The sequence below is a fragment of the Suricata suricatta genome, chromosome 7, assembly GCF_006229205.1.
Source record: "Suricata suricatta isolate VVHF042 chromosome 7, meerkat_22Aug2017_6uvM2_HiC, whole genome shotgun sequence".
NCBI classification, from domain to species: Eukaryota; Metazoa; Chordata; class Mammalia; order Carnivora; family Herpestidae; genus Suricata; species Suricata suricatta.
This window is the reverse complement of record NC_043706.1, coordinates 34,175,156-34,190,073: the sequence shown is the minus strand read 5'-3', so window position 1 is coordinate 34,190,073 and position 14,918 is coordinate 34,175,156. Positions and strand designations below refer to the sequence as shown.

The 14,918-nt window shown below is 54.5% G+C and overlaps 1 protein-coding gene across 4 annotated transcripts in view; it reads right to left on the bottom strand.

Moving 5' to 3' along the window:
* The window catches only part of RAB44 (RAB44, member RAS oncogene family), a 36,687-nt gene that overhangs the window by 3,478 nt on the left and 18,291 nt on the right, over positions 1-14,918 (bottom strand). For all 4 annotated transcript variants that reach the window (XM_029945173.1, XM_029945171.1, XM_029945172.1 and 1 more), the window contains 9 exons: positions 13,912-14,080; positions 12,536-12,682; positions 11,876-11,966; positions 11,405-11,500; positions 9,141-9,328; positions 7,101-8,551; positions 2,999-3,080; positions 1,882-1,996; positions 716-817 (listed from right to left, as the gene is read on the bottom strand). In XM_029945173.1, coding sequence (XP_029801033.1) covers positions 716-817; positions 1,882-1,996; positions 2,999-3,080; positions 7,101-8,551; positions 9,141-9,328; positions 11,405-11,500; positions 11,876-11,966; positions 12,536-12,682; positions 13,912-14,080 — 2,441 coding nt within the window. The remainder of the gene's footprint in view (positions 1-715; positions 818-1,881; positions 1,997-2,998; positions 3,081-7,100; positions 8,552-9,140; positions 9,329-11,404; positions 11,501-11,875; positions 11,967-12,535; positions 12,683-13,911; positions 14,081-14,918) is intronic.

Here is a 14,918-nt window from a genome sequence, read left to right as displayed (position 1 = left end):
TTATGCTATTCTCTTAGGGATTATTATTTCTGATTCTTTCCTTAGGATAAATTGCTAGAGGAGGAATTACCATGTCAAAGATGAGCCACTGCATTTAAGAAGGAAAAATTCCCGCCAACCAGGAGCCACCGTGGTGACCTCATGATTGTGAGAAATGAAAAGGGGAAGGAAATACAATATGGAAATGCCAAGAGGGGGTGTAGCAGAGGTGGAATAAGGGGTAGGTTCTTTTTCCCTTCTTTATTATTCTCCAGAGTTTCTGGAATGGGGTCAAATTCTATTCATAAATAAATAGTATCCACTGTCTGGTGGTGAGGCTTTTGATACGATCTTACCAGGGAAGAATTTGAGTCCTAAGATAGAATAAATTAGAAGGAATGTTATGTTAATTAGAGACCAGAGAGAAAATTAAGATTTGATTGGGAATTCTAAGTGAAGCTTTTAAAGCCTTCCTTTACTCTGAAGATATTTTTATACAGGTCAGAACGTTGTGTGGGAAACTGCTGATTCAGCGTGAGGGTCAATGTCAGGCCCACCAGTACAGCCTCCTGTTTGGGCCGAAGAACAGGGTGGGCCAGAGACAGGCTGCTATCCAGTCTGAGCCGGCCTCTGGCAGGGCAGGGGCGGGAATGGGCGACCTGCTCACGGACCTCCAGGGAAGGGTCTGCCCAGTCCCAGTCCGGGCTGGGTGGGGGCCTGAGGCCCGGCTGCTCACCTCGGCCAGCTGCTGCCCGGCCTCGGTGGACACCTGCCGTTCTCGCTCACAGTCCGTCTTGTTTCCCAGGAGGAGGATGACCACCCCATCGGACCCGGAGTCCTGCACATAGAACAGAGTCACTCAGCCACACATGTTGAGCGCCTGCTATGGTGTGCCGCGCCCTGGGTGGATTTGGCCCCGCCTTCCAGGAAGCTGACTGCACACCCTGCCCTCTGCCCCCATGACCACCTTTCCAGTCACACCCAATCCACACCCTTCCCACACCCTTCACTCTTCCCTTCAATCTACAGTGAGTCTGTCCCTCCTCTTTGTCTGCAAACATGTCAGCCATTTTCTAAGGCCAGCCTCACAAGTACCTCCCCTAGGAAGCCTTCCAGGATTGTTCCCGCCCATACCCCTCTCCTCCTGCCTGTGCCGAACAGCCCGGCGCTTGATTACACAGGCTGGCTTGGCTCATTTCCTAATGGTTTCATGACTACTACTACTACTACTACTACTGGCTTCCGTCTACTGAGCATTGTGCCAAAGGCAATGATATCATTAATCCTAGCAACTGTAAGAGAGAAGTTGGAAAATCGAAGTTCAGAGAAGCTGAGTCATTTGTCCAAGATCACAGAGTTGAGGCAGGTAGTTGGGATTCACACCCAGGTCCTGTCAGACCCCGAGCCCAGCCTCCTTCATGTATTACCTCATCCAACTTCTGTGGCTTCTCTTCAACTAGACCAGAAACTCCTACAGAGAAGACAACATGTCTTCCTCATGCCCCTCTGCTGTGCTAGTACAAACCGCAGAATTTCACTATACATGTATTAATTAGGCACATGGGGAAAGACCTGGAGTTGGGTGGACAGATGAGTCATCACTTAGCGCGGTACGAGACTTGCACTATCCCCAGGCATTAAGAAGACATCCCCAAGCTAATATATAGGAAAGAAGTGTTTGTAAGATCAAGGAAGTAGTTTGTTTTGAAGGCTGTACTGTATGTCGTGGTTTCTCTGTATGCCTATGCTCCCAGCCCATCCAGCCACATGCCCTCAGTCGTCACATCACCCAGGTGTCTGTTGGATCATTTGTAATCCTGGGAGAAATGCGGGGTGTGGGCAGGATGCAAGCTCCCTCTCGGCTCCCCAAACTGAGGCCAACCCCGACAGCCGTCTGCTTACCCGGAGACAGTTCAGCCAGTAGTGCACGTGGGCAAAGCTCTTCTGGGAGGTGATGTCGTACATGAGGACCACCCCATCAGCCTTGCGGAGTATCTGCCGAGACATGCTGTGGTACCTGTCCAGACAGGCTGCGTGAGGCCAGGCTGGGGGCTGAGCCCGTGCCCTGGCCTCTCTAGGCCTTTGCTGCTCCGTCTGTGAAGTGGGACAATTAACCTGGCCCGCTTCTGAGTGCTTCCCAGAGTTTTCCTCCTCACAGTGTAGTGCTTGTTGAATAGGTAACCGTTCTCATGGCTCAGACTTCCAAAGGCACCACACAGTACCCAGTGAAAAGTCTGGCCCCCCGCCCACTAATCTGTACTTTGACTTTTCAGCTAATAAAGCATCTTGGGGGTGTCTCCCCAAGAGGTATCTCTTTTGTGGCTTCAGAATATCCACGTTTGGTGTAGGTGGACGCCAACTGACTCAGCAGGGCCACCGTTCCTGACGCTTCAGTCTTTCCTGGTGTTTTGCAACATAAGGGAGGTTGTTTTGAACATGGTGATATAATAGTCATGTCTCAGTTTATCAAGAGGAAAGTTTCTGGAAGCGGAGCTGCCGGGTCAAAAAAGATGTGCCATTTTTTTTTAAGAGAGAGAGAAAAGAGAATGAGGGGGAGGGGGACAGAGGGAGAGAGAGGATCCCAAGCAGACTCCATGCTCAGCGCAGAGCCCGACTCAGGCTTTGATCCCACGACTCTGGGATCATGACCTGAGCTGAAATCAAGAGTTAGACACTTAACCAACTAAGGCATCCAGGAGCCCAGAAGATGTTTTGATCACCACTGCGTAACTGCAAAGAGACAGGCCAGCGTTTTCAGGACAGGCAATTGGACGGTTGTCCCCAAGGGCCGTGTGGGGATGGCCCTCCCAGCTGCCCAGCCGAGGGGCTCTGGGTCCCTGGCCCCCCTTGCCCCCCTGGGGCTTGACCCATCTCTCCTTGCCCAGCCTCCAAAAGCCTTAGGGGCTGGATCCCTTTTGGGGTTGCCTCTCGCCTATGTTGGACCCTTCAAGGTCAGGGCCGTACCCCACCCCCCTGTACCTCAGGCGCCCTGACCCGGCGAGTGTAGACGGCGTGTTACCTCTCCTGGCCAGCCGTGTCCCAGAGCTGCAGCACGAACCACTTGTTGTCCACCAGCAGAGTTTTGACCTTAAAGTCCACTCCTAGGACACACAAAGAGCGTCAGAGCTGCTTCTGAGTCACCATCCGGGACTTCCAGCCAAAACCTGTCCCCAGTACCCGTCTCTCAGGCCAGCGGGCTTCCCCTCAGCTCTCTGAATCCCATCCATACTCCAAGAAGCCTTTCCTGACCGCCGAGCCCTCCCAGATCCTGGCGGTCAGTGCCAACTCGAGGCACCTTGCACGGTTTTGACCTCTCTGAACATATCCGTCTTCCCAACCATACAGCAATGTTTATCCTCAGGGCACTCAAGAAAACCAGTTTCATTATTCTATTTTTAGAATACTCTGTTTCAGTCCTAATTATGGCGTGTGTCTCCCCCCTTCAACCAGACAGAGCGGTAGAAACAGGCAGTGGAGGAGGGCGGAAGGAGCCCTGCCTCCAGGGATGCCTGACTGGGTGGTGAGCTGTGCACCCTCTGCTGCTGTCCTGGCTGTGTGGCCCCAGGCAAGTCACTTTACCTCTCTGAGCCTCCCTTTCTCATCCGCAAGATGACAATTTACAAAGACCCATACAGGGCGCCTGGCGGGCTCAGTGGGGGGAGCACAAAGCTCTTGATCTCAGGGTTGCGAGTTCAAGTCTCATGTTGGGCACAGAGCTAACTTAAAATAAGTAAATAAATAACTGTAATAATAATAATAATTTTAAAATAAAACAAAAGAACCCACATTGCAGAGTGGTTGGGAGGATTAAATAACTTATGTTCAAGGCTCAGCCCAGTTTCCAGAGGGAGTGCTTGAGAGGGGATCATTTTCACTATTATTCTTTTTTTATTAAAAAATTTTTTTAATGTTTATTTATTTTTGAGAGACAGAGACAGAGCGTGAGCAGGGGAAGGGCAGAGAGAGAAGGAGACACAGAATCTGAAGCAGGTTCCTGGCTCTGAGCTGTCAGCACAGAGCCCAATGTGGGGCTCAAACCCACGGGCCGTGAGATCATGACCTGAGCTGAGGTCGGCCGCTTAACCGACTGAGCCACCAAGACACCCCTATTCCTTTTTTTAATGTTTATTTATTTATTTAGAGAGAGTGTGTGCGAGCAGGGAAGGGTCAGAGAGAGTGGGAGAGAGAGAATCCCAAGCAGTCTCTGCACTGTCAGCATAGAGTCTGACTCGAACCCACAAACTGTGAGATCATGGCCTGAGCTGAAGTCGGGCATTTAACTGACTGAGCCACCCAGGTGCCCTTCATCATTATTCTCATCTCCCTGAACCCCAACCCTTCAAATTTCCCAGCTCCACCCCCTGCTGTGGTCAGGCTTTCAGACCCTTCTGTCCCTGGAAATATGAAGGTAATAGTGAAATCCCAGGGAAGTGTAGAAGATTTGGAGTGTGCCTTCCTGCCAACCCCCACAGCCCTGAGCTTATGGTGACCTCCCTGAGCACCTGCTGCTGTCCCCTCCCCCTCTGCCCCCACCCCCCATGCTCTCCATAGAAAGTGACCGCCTGGGAGGCCGGATTCTGAAAAATGGTGATGCAGAAGTCTATAGCATCTACTTCTCTTTACTGTCCTCTTTCCTGAATGTCTCAGGAAGCCCAGGAACTCTGCAGGAACTCTGAGGTTGTCTAACCAACCCCCAACGATAACATCCAGCTTCGACTTAAATACCCACCATGTAATCTACGAACGACTCTTAAGTGTCCCTCACATTTTGTGACTCCCCCATTACCCCCACTGTGCTACCTCCCTGCCATTCCTACTTCAACCCACCCATAGAGCCCCCATACTGTCCCCCAAACATGTTATAACATAACCACATAAACTGTTAACAATGTAACAGTTATCTCCTTCCCAAGGAATCTGCTATTTACATTAAGAATATAACAATTATCTCCTTTGGAAGGAATCTCCCCAGGGAGAGAGTAGTGCTGAACCCAGAAGAGGGTAAAAGCCAGAAGAGGGTAGGGCATGTGCTTTGATGGCAGGAGACTCTGGGTATGAACTTTGGGCCCCAGCGAGGGCAGGAAAGTTAACCAGGTCTTCAATGATCTGTCCCTCTCGTCTGTAAAATGGGGCTATGGAAAAGCCTGGCAAAAATGCGCATTCAGCTATAACCCATTTGCCTCTGGCTCTGGTCCTCCACCTAGCCCCGTTCTTCTGAGAGAGGGGGTGGGAATGAAATGTTTTAGACTAAGGAAGCCAGAATTGTCCCCATCGAGAATGAAGCCCGAAGGATGGCAGCCACCAGGGGGCACCAAACCGCAGCTGGCACTGGACAGATTTGGATCATCCACCTGGATCTCAGATACTCCCCAGCTGCCTACCAGTGCTTTCAGGCTCATCCTGTCTTTACAATCATGCATCCTGTTTTTCTTGATCTAATTTTGTGGGACCTTCTTATCACAAAATAATGGAGGCAGATCAGTTATACAGGGAGGGCTTTTGTAAGGAATAAGGGATGTAAGGTAGTCAGTAACCGACAACATAGTGATCAATAACAGTGGCCTTGCAGGGGCCCCTGGGTGGCTCAGTCAGTTAAGGGTCTGACTTCGGCTCAGGTCATGATCTCACGGTTTGTGAGTTCGAGTCCCAGCATGGGGCTCTGTGCTGACAGCTCAGAGCCTGGAGCCTGCTTCAGATTCTGTGTCCCTCTCTTTCTACCCCTCCCCCACTTTCACTCTGTGTCTCTCTCTGTTTCTCAAAAGAAAATAAAAATGTAAGAAAATTGTTAGAAAATATAGCAATTGTCTTGCAGACCCTGTGACCCCGCTATGCATACAAGCCGGCTATGAGTTCCCTATTCCCAAGGACACTGCAATTTTAACTGGTTCCCCAGGTGAGGATTCTTAGAAAACAGTTTGAGAATTTGTCTTAGAGCCTCTTTTGCATGAGGCTGTCAGTTACTCACTGGCGTGGCTGGTCCCCAGTCAGCCTGCACCCTGACTGGCATGAACACATGGATCACCCCCATCTTTGTGCCTCCCTGGGTCTCCTCTTCCTTCCCGAGCTTACGTTTATGTGGCTCTAGACAATGCCAAGTGGTCATATATCCCTACGTTTCTAGGTAGAGGACTCTGTGTTTGGGGACATTTCATTTGCAGGGGCACTGAATTAGACATTAGCAAATATTTGCTTATAATAATAACAACAAAAACAGGGGCGCCTGGGTGACTCAGTTGGTTAAATATCTGACTTTGGCTCAGGTCCTGACCTCGCAGTTTGTGGGTTTGAGCCCCACGTCGGGCTCTGTGCTGACAGCTCAGAGCCTGGAGCCTGCTTCTGATTCCCTTTCTCTCTCTCTGCCCCTCCCCTCTCTCTCTCTCTCTCACAAATAAATTAGAAAACATTTTTTAAACTTAATAACAATAAAATACTATTTATTGAGCACTTATGACATGCCGGATATTACTCTAAGAGCCTGACAGGCACTGACTGAACTAATCCTTACAATCATTCTAGGAAGTCAGCACTCTTGTCCCCATTATGCAGATAAGGGATTGGGCCCCCAGAGGGGTTGAATAATTCGCCCAAGTTCAAACTGCTAGCCAGTGGCAGAGAGGGGATTTGAACTCAGGTACTAACCTGACCATACTCTAGAAATACATGTTGGGTCAAGTATTCAACTTGCCCAAGACAACTTCCTGCCAGAGCTTGGCTGCCAGGCCTGGGGCTGATCCTGAACAAAAGGAACCGACGGGGCCGCTGCAGGGGCCGTGTGGGCGGAGACTTGCATCTTAACACAGTCCGTGTGGGCGGAGACTTGATTCTTAACACCACCAACCAGCGGTGGCCCCTAAATTGCAGGGTGCTTTGTTGATGGGGCGCATTATAAGCTAATCAGATCAATGCAGCAAAGCAAATTACCTATAATTAGAGATAATTAGTAAAAGAGTAAGATTATGCCCACATAAAATAAAGTCTAATGCAGGGCCCGTGGCCAGGAGAACCTGCAGCTTCCTCAGAGATGGCTCTCTCTGGCCCTGTTCCAACTCCCTGGCCCTGGCCCTGGGCATGCCCTCCCTCCCAGCCTTCCCCCTCCCGCCCCGGTTCAGGTGGGCCCTTACCCACAGTAGCTGTCAGCCCAGGGGTGAAGGTGTTGTGCTGCAGCAGGTTTAGGAAGGACGTTTTGCCCACGTTTGAGTCTCCCAGGAAGAGGACGTGAAAGAGGTGATCAGGCTCAACGGGACGCTCACTGGCAGCGAGGGATCCTGGGGATGGGGTCGGCCCAGCCTCCCTGGAGTCAGTTCCTGGGTCTTCAGGCCTGTTCTCTGCCCTGGATGGTAGGGTGCCTTGTTCTTCTCCGGGGGCTCCTCTAGGTGAGGGCAGGGGCTGGGTTTCCAGCTCAGCTGTGGGAGGGAGGCTCTGTGTGGGCTCACGGGGCTCTGCTCCGTCCCCACGCTGAGCCCTCTCATGGAGAGACTGTTTTCTAGAAGCAGGGGCTTCTCCTTCAGCCTGAGCCTGTGGTACGTCATTCAGCAGACGATCTTGCTGGGGGTGTTCTGAATGTCCAGTTTTCAGGCCATGAGCTTTGGTTGGCTGCTCTGAACTGAGGTCTTGCCTTCCTTTGTCCACTTGTTGCCTTCCCTTGACCTTGGGCCCTTCTTTCAGACTCTTGTGGGAAAGGGCAGGCAGGCCTTCTGGCGCCAGGACTGGGCTGTGAGCTTCTCTTGGCCTTCCAGGACCTTGGCCTTCATGGACCTCCTGTGCACCAGGACTCAGCTGACCCTGCTCCAATCCCTCTGTGGGAGCCGGACCCGCAGGCTCCGGGTCCTGGGACGGCTCAGCCAGCCCTGGTGTGGGGGCTCTGGCTCCTGGGGACCTTAGTCCTGGCTTGGAGCCAGGGACGGCCTTGTCTTGATGTAGGGCCTCTCTCTGCCTGCGCAGCTTGTCTGGGACAGGCCCCGGCCTCGGGCTCTTGTAGTCTGGGTAGGAGGCCTGGAGCTGCTCGCTGGGCCCAGCTGGGGCCTGGAGAGGGGAGGAGGTCACCGGCGCAGGGGGTGCATCCTCCACAGGAATGAGCACTTTGAGTGCAGCCGCCACTATGCTCCCTGATTCCTCTGTCGGGGCCCCTGGGAAACTCCCGTGGAAGGTGGCCTCGGGGCCAGCCCCGGACTCCTCCTTAGGCTCCGGGCTGTGAGGCGGCTGGACGGGCTGCCCTGGGCTGATGTGCTGCCCATCTAGGTCCACTCCTGTCCCCTCCTTGGCCCTGGGGGGCACCCCCGAGGGGCTCCTTGGAGCCCCATCCAGGTCTGAAGGTGGCTCCCACCCAAACAGCAACGCATGTGGCTCTGAGATGGAGATCTGCCTAACTTCTCGGGGCGTCTGGGGGGCTGAAGGCGCTCTCAGGGTTGGCGGTGGACTCCAGGAGAGCTGCAGGGCTCTGCGTGAGGACGTGTTGAAGTTGCTCAGGAGCTGGTGCCAGTCGTCCTCGCTCCCATACAGTCCAGCCAGGGGAGCCTCCTCTGAGGAGACCGCCTGGGTGTCTGCAGCCTTCACCTCACCTGCTCTGGGGACACTAGACGGGGTTTAGGAAGCTGAGGTCAGGAGAGGGGCAGACAGATGTCACACCAAGCCCACTTACATGTCTCCCCATCAGTAACACCTTACAGCTGCCCCTCTCCACCCCGGGTCTCTGCCCAGGCAGTCCTTCTCATCCCACATGCACCCCCCTCCTCCCCCTCAACCAATCCTTTGGGGCCTATATGAAACCTCACCTCCTCCAGGAGGCCTTCCCTGACCATTCTGATCCATCTCACTCCTCTGGGCTGTAACTGGTAGAGTGAGTGCCTGCCTGGGATCCATTACCACACTAGAGTGCTTGCACGTGCTTGTGTGTATGTGTGTGTGTGTGTGTGTGTGTGTGTGTGTGTGTGTGTGTGTAATCCCAGTATTTGACCTTGACACATGACTTTCCTCTCCCTGCACCTTAGTTTCATTGTCTGAGAGGCGGGTATGAGACTGTCAGCCAGGCAGGATTGTTGTAAGGCTTAAGTGGGGGGGGATTCTGGGTGTGTCCCAGTGCTGACCAGAGCCTCAGAGAACTCCCTCACCTCTTCCAGGAAGTCCCTGGTCCCCACCTCAGCCCAGGGCCAGCGGCTACTTGCCTTGATTCCTCCTCCATCTGCCAGGACACGTGGCCCCTGGTGGCAGTCAGCTGTCCCTTGGTTGCCCGCAGGCACTCCTCCGCTTCCTCCAGCTGCCCGGCCAGGTCACGCTCAGCCTCCCGAAGCTGCTGGTTCTCGGCCATGGCCACCTGGTGTGAGCCTCTGAGGCGGTGCAGCTGGGCCTCCAGCTGCAGGAGGGGCCATGTGAGGAGGAGAGTCGCGCAGATGCCCTTCCGGGGCCACAAACAGCCTCTGGAGGCCACCATAGGGTATAGACCCCAGGCTTCTGGAGACCCAGCTTAAACATAAGATTGGAGGGGGGTACCTGGGGGTCTCAGTCAGTGGAGCATCAGACTCTTGATCTCGGCTCAGGTCATGATCTCAAGGTTTGTGAGTTTGAGCCCCACATTAGGCCTGCTTGGGATTCTCTCTCTCTCTCTCTCTCTCTCTCTCTCTCTGCTCCTCCCCTGCACGTTCTCTCTCCCTCAAAATAAACTTAAAAAAAATAAGATGGGGGGTGGTTACCTCTTATTGGCCTAGTGAGCTCCCTGACCTCCCACTGAGCAGAGACTAGCAGAGACATTTGAATCGCAAGGGGAGGAAGAGGGGAGGGTTGTATGAGAAGCACAAACTGCAGCAGCACAGGGGCCCGCAATATAAATGGGGTCACACCCTCCCCCACTCAAAGCTCTGTGATGGTTGCTCATCTCTGAACCCCGTCTGGTCTGCGGGGAGCTCCCAAGCCAACAGCAAGTCACGTGACTCGGATATGGTTCACAGCTGGAACACTGAGAACGGAAGGTGGAACCCTCGCTGGGGTATGCGGTGCCCTGCAGAGTTCCTCCCAGCCCGTGACATCTCTGACCTCCTCCTTCACTACTCTCCCCTCTCTCTGTCTGCTCCAGCCACAGGTCTGTCTTCTTGCTACTCCTAGAACATTCATAGTGTATGTCTACCTCAGGGCCTTTGCACTTGCTATTCTCTCTGCCTGGACTGCTCTCCCCAGATATCACACAGCCCACCCCTCATCTCCTTCAGGTCTTTACTCCAGTATCAACTCAGTGACACCTTCCTGGACTCCCCCGTCAAAACCCTCCTATCCCCCTGCCCGGCTTCCCTTCTCCTTAGCACTGTCTCACATGTTATAGATTTTAGTTGCTTATGTTGCTGGTCATCCATCTTCCTACCTAAGGCTACAACTCCATGGGCAGGGGTTATGTCTGTCATGTTCCCAGAACCTAGAACAGTGCCAGGCACTAGTAGGTGCACTGTAAATAATCACGGGGTGAAGGAATGAATGACCTCGGAGGAGAGGCTTCACATTGGTGGGGAAGGGGACAAAATGGCCTCATGTGGAAAAGCCAATCTCCTCCCTTGGGTGAAGGGGCCTGTCACAATTTCCAAGAAGCAGGGGCGGTACAGGCTCCTGGAAGTCAGCCCGTTGGGTGGGTGAGACCAGGTGGCAGGACCAGCCAGGGCAATGGCGGGGAAGGCTCTGGGCACCTTGTCCGGTGCTGAAGAAAAGCTGGCTGTCCTACTAAGGAGAGTGGTCTGGGAGCTGAGAGAGGAAGGGATGGCAGGGCAGTGTCTCAGACCCAAAGACTCAGCCACAATGCCAACTGGAAGTGACCAGAGGCCATGGGACCTAGGGTGTCAGGGCAGCAGGGCTCTAGGTCAGATTCAGAGACAGTAACAACTGTGATGTGTAAAGCACCTACTAGGTGCTGGGCACCATACTGGGCCCTCAAATATGTTACCTGTTGTCATCCCAGTGGCCTACTAAGGCAAGAGTTCTGATCTCCAACTCTCTGATGAGGAAACTAAGGCCCAGAGAGGTTAAAGACCTGCCCAAGGTCACTCAGCTGACAGTGGAGACAAAACCCCAATGCCACAAAGTGTCTCCCACATTGAGACCTCATGCTTGCCCTGTGCCTTCCTGCTTCGAAGAGCTTTCCCATTGATTACCTCATTTACAAAACTAGCCTGGGAGATGCAGTAGATGTGGCTATTCCCATTTTATAGATGGGGCAATGAAGGCCAAGACAAGCAAAGTTATCGCCTTAGATCTGCATGGCTCTTAATTGCAACTGCCGGGATTTGAACCTGGGCCTTCCCAGCAGCCCCTCTGCACAGCCTGGCCTCATTTCAGGAAAGGGGGTCACTCTCCTTCGAGAGCCCAGCCAGCCCCGTGAATTTTCAGGAGATGGGTGTCAGAGCCTGTGACTGCTCAGAAGTTGCGCCCCCGGGGAAGCGCTGTCACTCACCTGCCTCTGGCCCTCAGTCAGCCGCTGACATTCATGCTCCTTGGCCTCCAGGACCTCTTGCATCTGGGAGCTGAAGGCCAGGTCCCGGGAGTTGCTCTGGGAAACAGAGAGGTTTCAGCTCCTGCGCTGCACACGTTAAGCCCCAGCAGGGCCAGGCTGGCCCTCCCCGCACTCCACCTCACCCAGGCCCCAGGGACACAGGGTCCAGGATGTCCCAGCAGGAGGGATCTCAGACCTAGCTTGTGGCAATGAGGAGACAGGCCCAGAGAGCAAGGCCTGGCCGAGATGGGTAGGGGGCTCAGGCTCAGCACTTCCTACCCCCTCTCTCAGGAATGCCAGCCGGTCAGGGGCTGACAGGACCAATGCCCCGGAGCCTCCTGCTGCCCCCACTGGCCAGGCTCTGGCCCCACTACTTAGCCAGCAGAGGAGTCCAGGGCTGGAGTACGGGGTGGGGGGCTTCCCAAGGGCCACCTCAGCCTGCAGCTGCTGCTTCTCCTGGAGGATTTGCTGCTCCACTTCCTCGTAGAGCTGCTGCACCTCTCGATGGTGGTCAGAGTCCCGCCTGGCAGGGGGGTGACAGGTGCACAGTGTGTCAGTGCCCCAGGGCCCTGCTGCTGGCAGGGGTGGTCTGGGCCTGGGTTTAGGATCCACCCCACTGCTCCCCTCAGCAGTCACTGACCCCTGCCACCATGAGAACACTCATCCCAATAACAGCCCCTGACCCGTATGCCCTTGACATTGGTCACTGCGATCCCATTGTGCTGACTACTGTAACCAGCCCCAAGGTGTTGGTCCCCCCAGCCCCATCACATGGTCCCTATTGCCCCATCACTCCGTCCCCACTTCCCACTGTCACACCCCCTGCCCCAAACTCAGAACCCCTGTCAGGTCACATGCGTCATAATGTACATGAGCGAGTGGCCCTGCATTAAGACACACTGGCCACTCCCTTTACCAGCTCTGTGCTCCTCATCAGGCCCCCAAGCCCTCCGGCTCAGCTCTGCCCTCCCCTCCACACCCCAGCTCCCAGGCCCGTGATGAACCCCTGGCCTCCATGCTCCTGGAGCTGAGGGAATTCAATTCACATTCTGCTGCAATGCAAAGAGCCCGTCCTCGGCACGCCCCGCTCACTTCTGCAGCATCAGCTCCAGAGTTTTTTTGGTGGCCTGAACCTCCTGCAGGCAGCTGTCCGTCCTGGCCAGGAAGCCCTCCAGGTTGCCTGCCAGCTGGGGCTCCTTCCGCCGCAGGGCCACCCACAGCTTCCAGACCTCCTCCTGCCTAGGGAAGGGAAGAGCCAGAGACAGAGATGTGAGGTGGGACCAGGAGGCAGGGGGCCCCACTTCTCCATTTTAATGGCCACACTCCAGGAGACCTGGGACCCTGGGGCCATGTATACCCTACTGGGAACATCTCAAACTTCCACCTCCCCCAGGAAGCTTGGCCAGACTCTCCCTTTGTGAACCCCCAGGGTACTTTGTCTCTCCGTGGTTGGGGATGAGCTATTGGGTAGGGGGAGGGATGGCTTGGGGGCCTGATGGCCCAGGGTTTCCATTGCCTTCTCTCTTCTCTTGTTCTGTGGCTGTGTGACTTTGGTAACTCCCATGCCATCTCTGGGCTTATTAGTAAAATACCTGCCCAGTAAGGTCGCTGGAGAAGGAGACCGGCCCAGTGAAAGCATCAGCTTGGAGCTTGGCCCATGGCTGGCCCTCGACAAATGTTGCTCTCACACGGATTTAATTAAGTTATGAAGACAGATGCCAGAGGATGGAGCCCAAGCCAAGATGCCAGGTGGGCAGATGGCCCCCTGCCACACCTGCCCCGCCAGCCTGCGCCCTAAGACCCACCCTGCTCACCCAGCAATGCCTGGTCCCGTCCTCGGAGCGCCTGTCCTCACAGAGCCCCATGAGGTAGGTACACAGGCAAAAGTGAGTCCCTCCCTGGCTCTAAGAGACCCAATGGGACCTGGGGGAGGTGAGAGAGGCAGGGTCCCCCTTCTCGGAGCATGCGTGAACCCCAGGAGCCCAGGGTGTGAGACAGTTTGGAGGAAATGACCTCCCCTTCTCCAAATCTTCCCAACCCGGGCATCATTGGGGGATCCTCTTTGTGGGTTAAGAAAGGCATCCTCCGTGAGTCGTGTTTTTAAGAATGTGAGTACCTGGGGGGCCTCATACCCCCAACCCGATAATCCTGGGGAGTAATTATGCAGGGGAGGGCAGGGAAGGAGCGAGTGGTGGTGGGAGGGACTCCTCACGAGCAGACACCTTCCACAGCGGCTTCATTTAATCCCACAACTGCTCTTAAACTCGCTGCAGCTGGGAAACAGAGGTCAAGGCTTAGGCCACTGGCCCGCGCTCACACCTCTAACAAGTGGCCACCCCGGGATTTGCACCCAGCTCTATCTGGTGGCCTCCGACCTTGACCCTGTGTCCAGGAGGGTCCTCACCCCCACGGACAGGCAGTGCCTGCTCCTGCCCACCCCCTGCCCCCGCACACAGCACCAGCCTTACTCAGGAGGGAGCTGGCCTGCCCCCAGCTGCTGCACGAAGGCAGAGAACACCTCCTTCTCCTCAGCGCCGGCCGCCTCCAGCGCCGGGAAGCCGGTGCCTGCAGATTCTCTCTTGGAGGGCACTGGCCTCTTTCTGTGGAGCTCGTGGGTGCTGGAGCCAAAGATGCTCTCTGTGGGACAGAGGGGACAAAAGGCAGCAGAGTGGGGATGGGCTCAGCCCCTTGATCTCCCATCTTGCCCTGCTCCAGCCCCTGGGGACATAATTATATCTGTGTTGGTCACATTTATACAGGGCCATGTTCAGACATTCAGCATATCAACCTTGAGAAGCTGCTCAAGTTATGGGGCGCCTGGGCGGCTCAGTTAGGCATCTGACTTCAGCTTGGGTTATGACCCGGGGTTCGTGAGTTCCAGCCCTGTGTTGGGCTCTGTGCTGACAGCTCAGAGCCTGGAGGCTGCTTTGGATTCTGTGTCTCCCTCTCTTTCTCTGCCCCTACCCTGCTCACACTCTCTCTCAAAAATAAAAATAAATCGAAAAAAAAATTTTTTTAAAGAGAGAATCTACTCTAGTTATACAGTCTGCCCATCTTACAACATGTAAATGCAGATTCCTGGCCTCCCTCTCTGTTGTGCCCCAAACTTTTGGAAACTCAGCGGACCTGAGAACTCGTGATGGCTTTGCCGAGGCTTAAGGCCGAGCTGTGCTTGGTAAGGTCTCTGCAAGGACATCACCTCTTCCACTCTCTGGGTGAGAATATCCACCCTCATCGGGAAGATTAGTGGGAATAGTGTACCCTGCCAGCCTTGGTCCTTTTAGGTCCTTTTGGGACTGTCCTGAGATTCAGGTATTGAAGTATCCCTGCCCAATGGGGACAAAGGGTCTGGGAAGTCCTCAACCACTAAATATTACCCTCTGCTGCTCCCCAGGGCCTGGAATTCCCTTAACCAAAGCCTGTCTCAGGCAGAAACAAAGGTCTGTGGTCTCAGGAATGGGGTTGCTTAACCTCT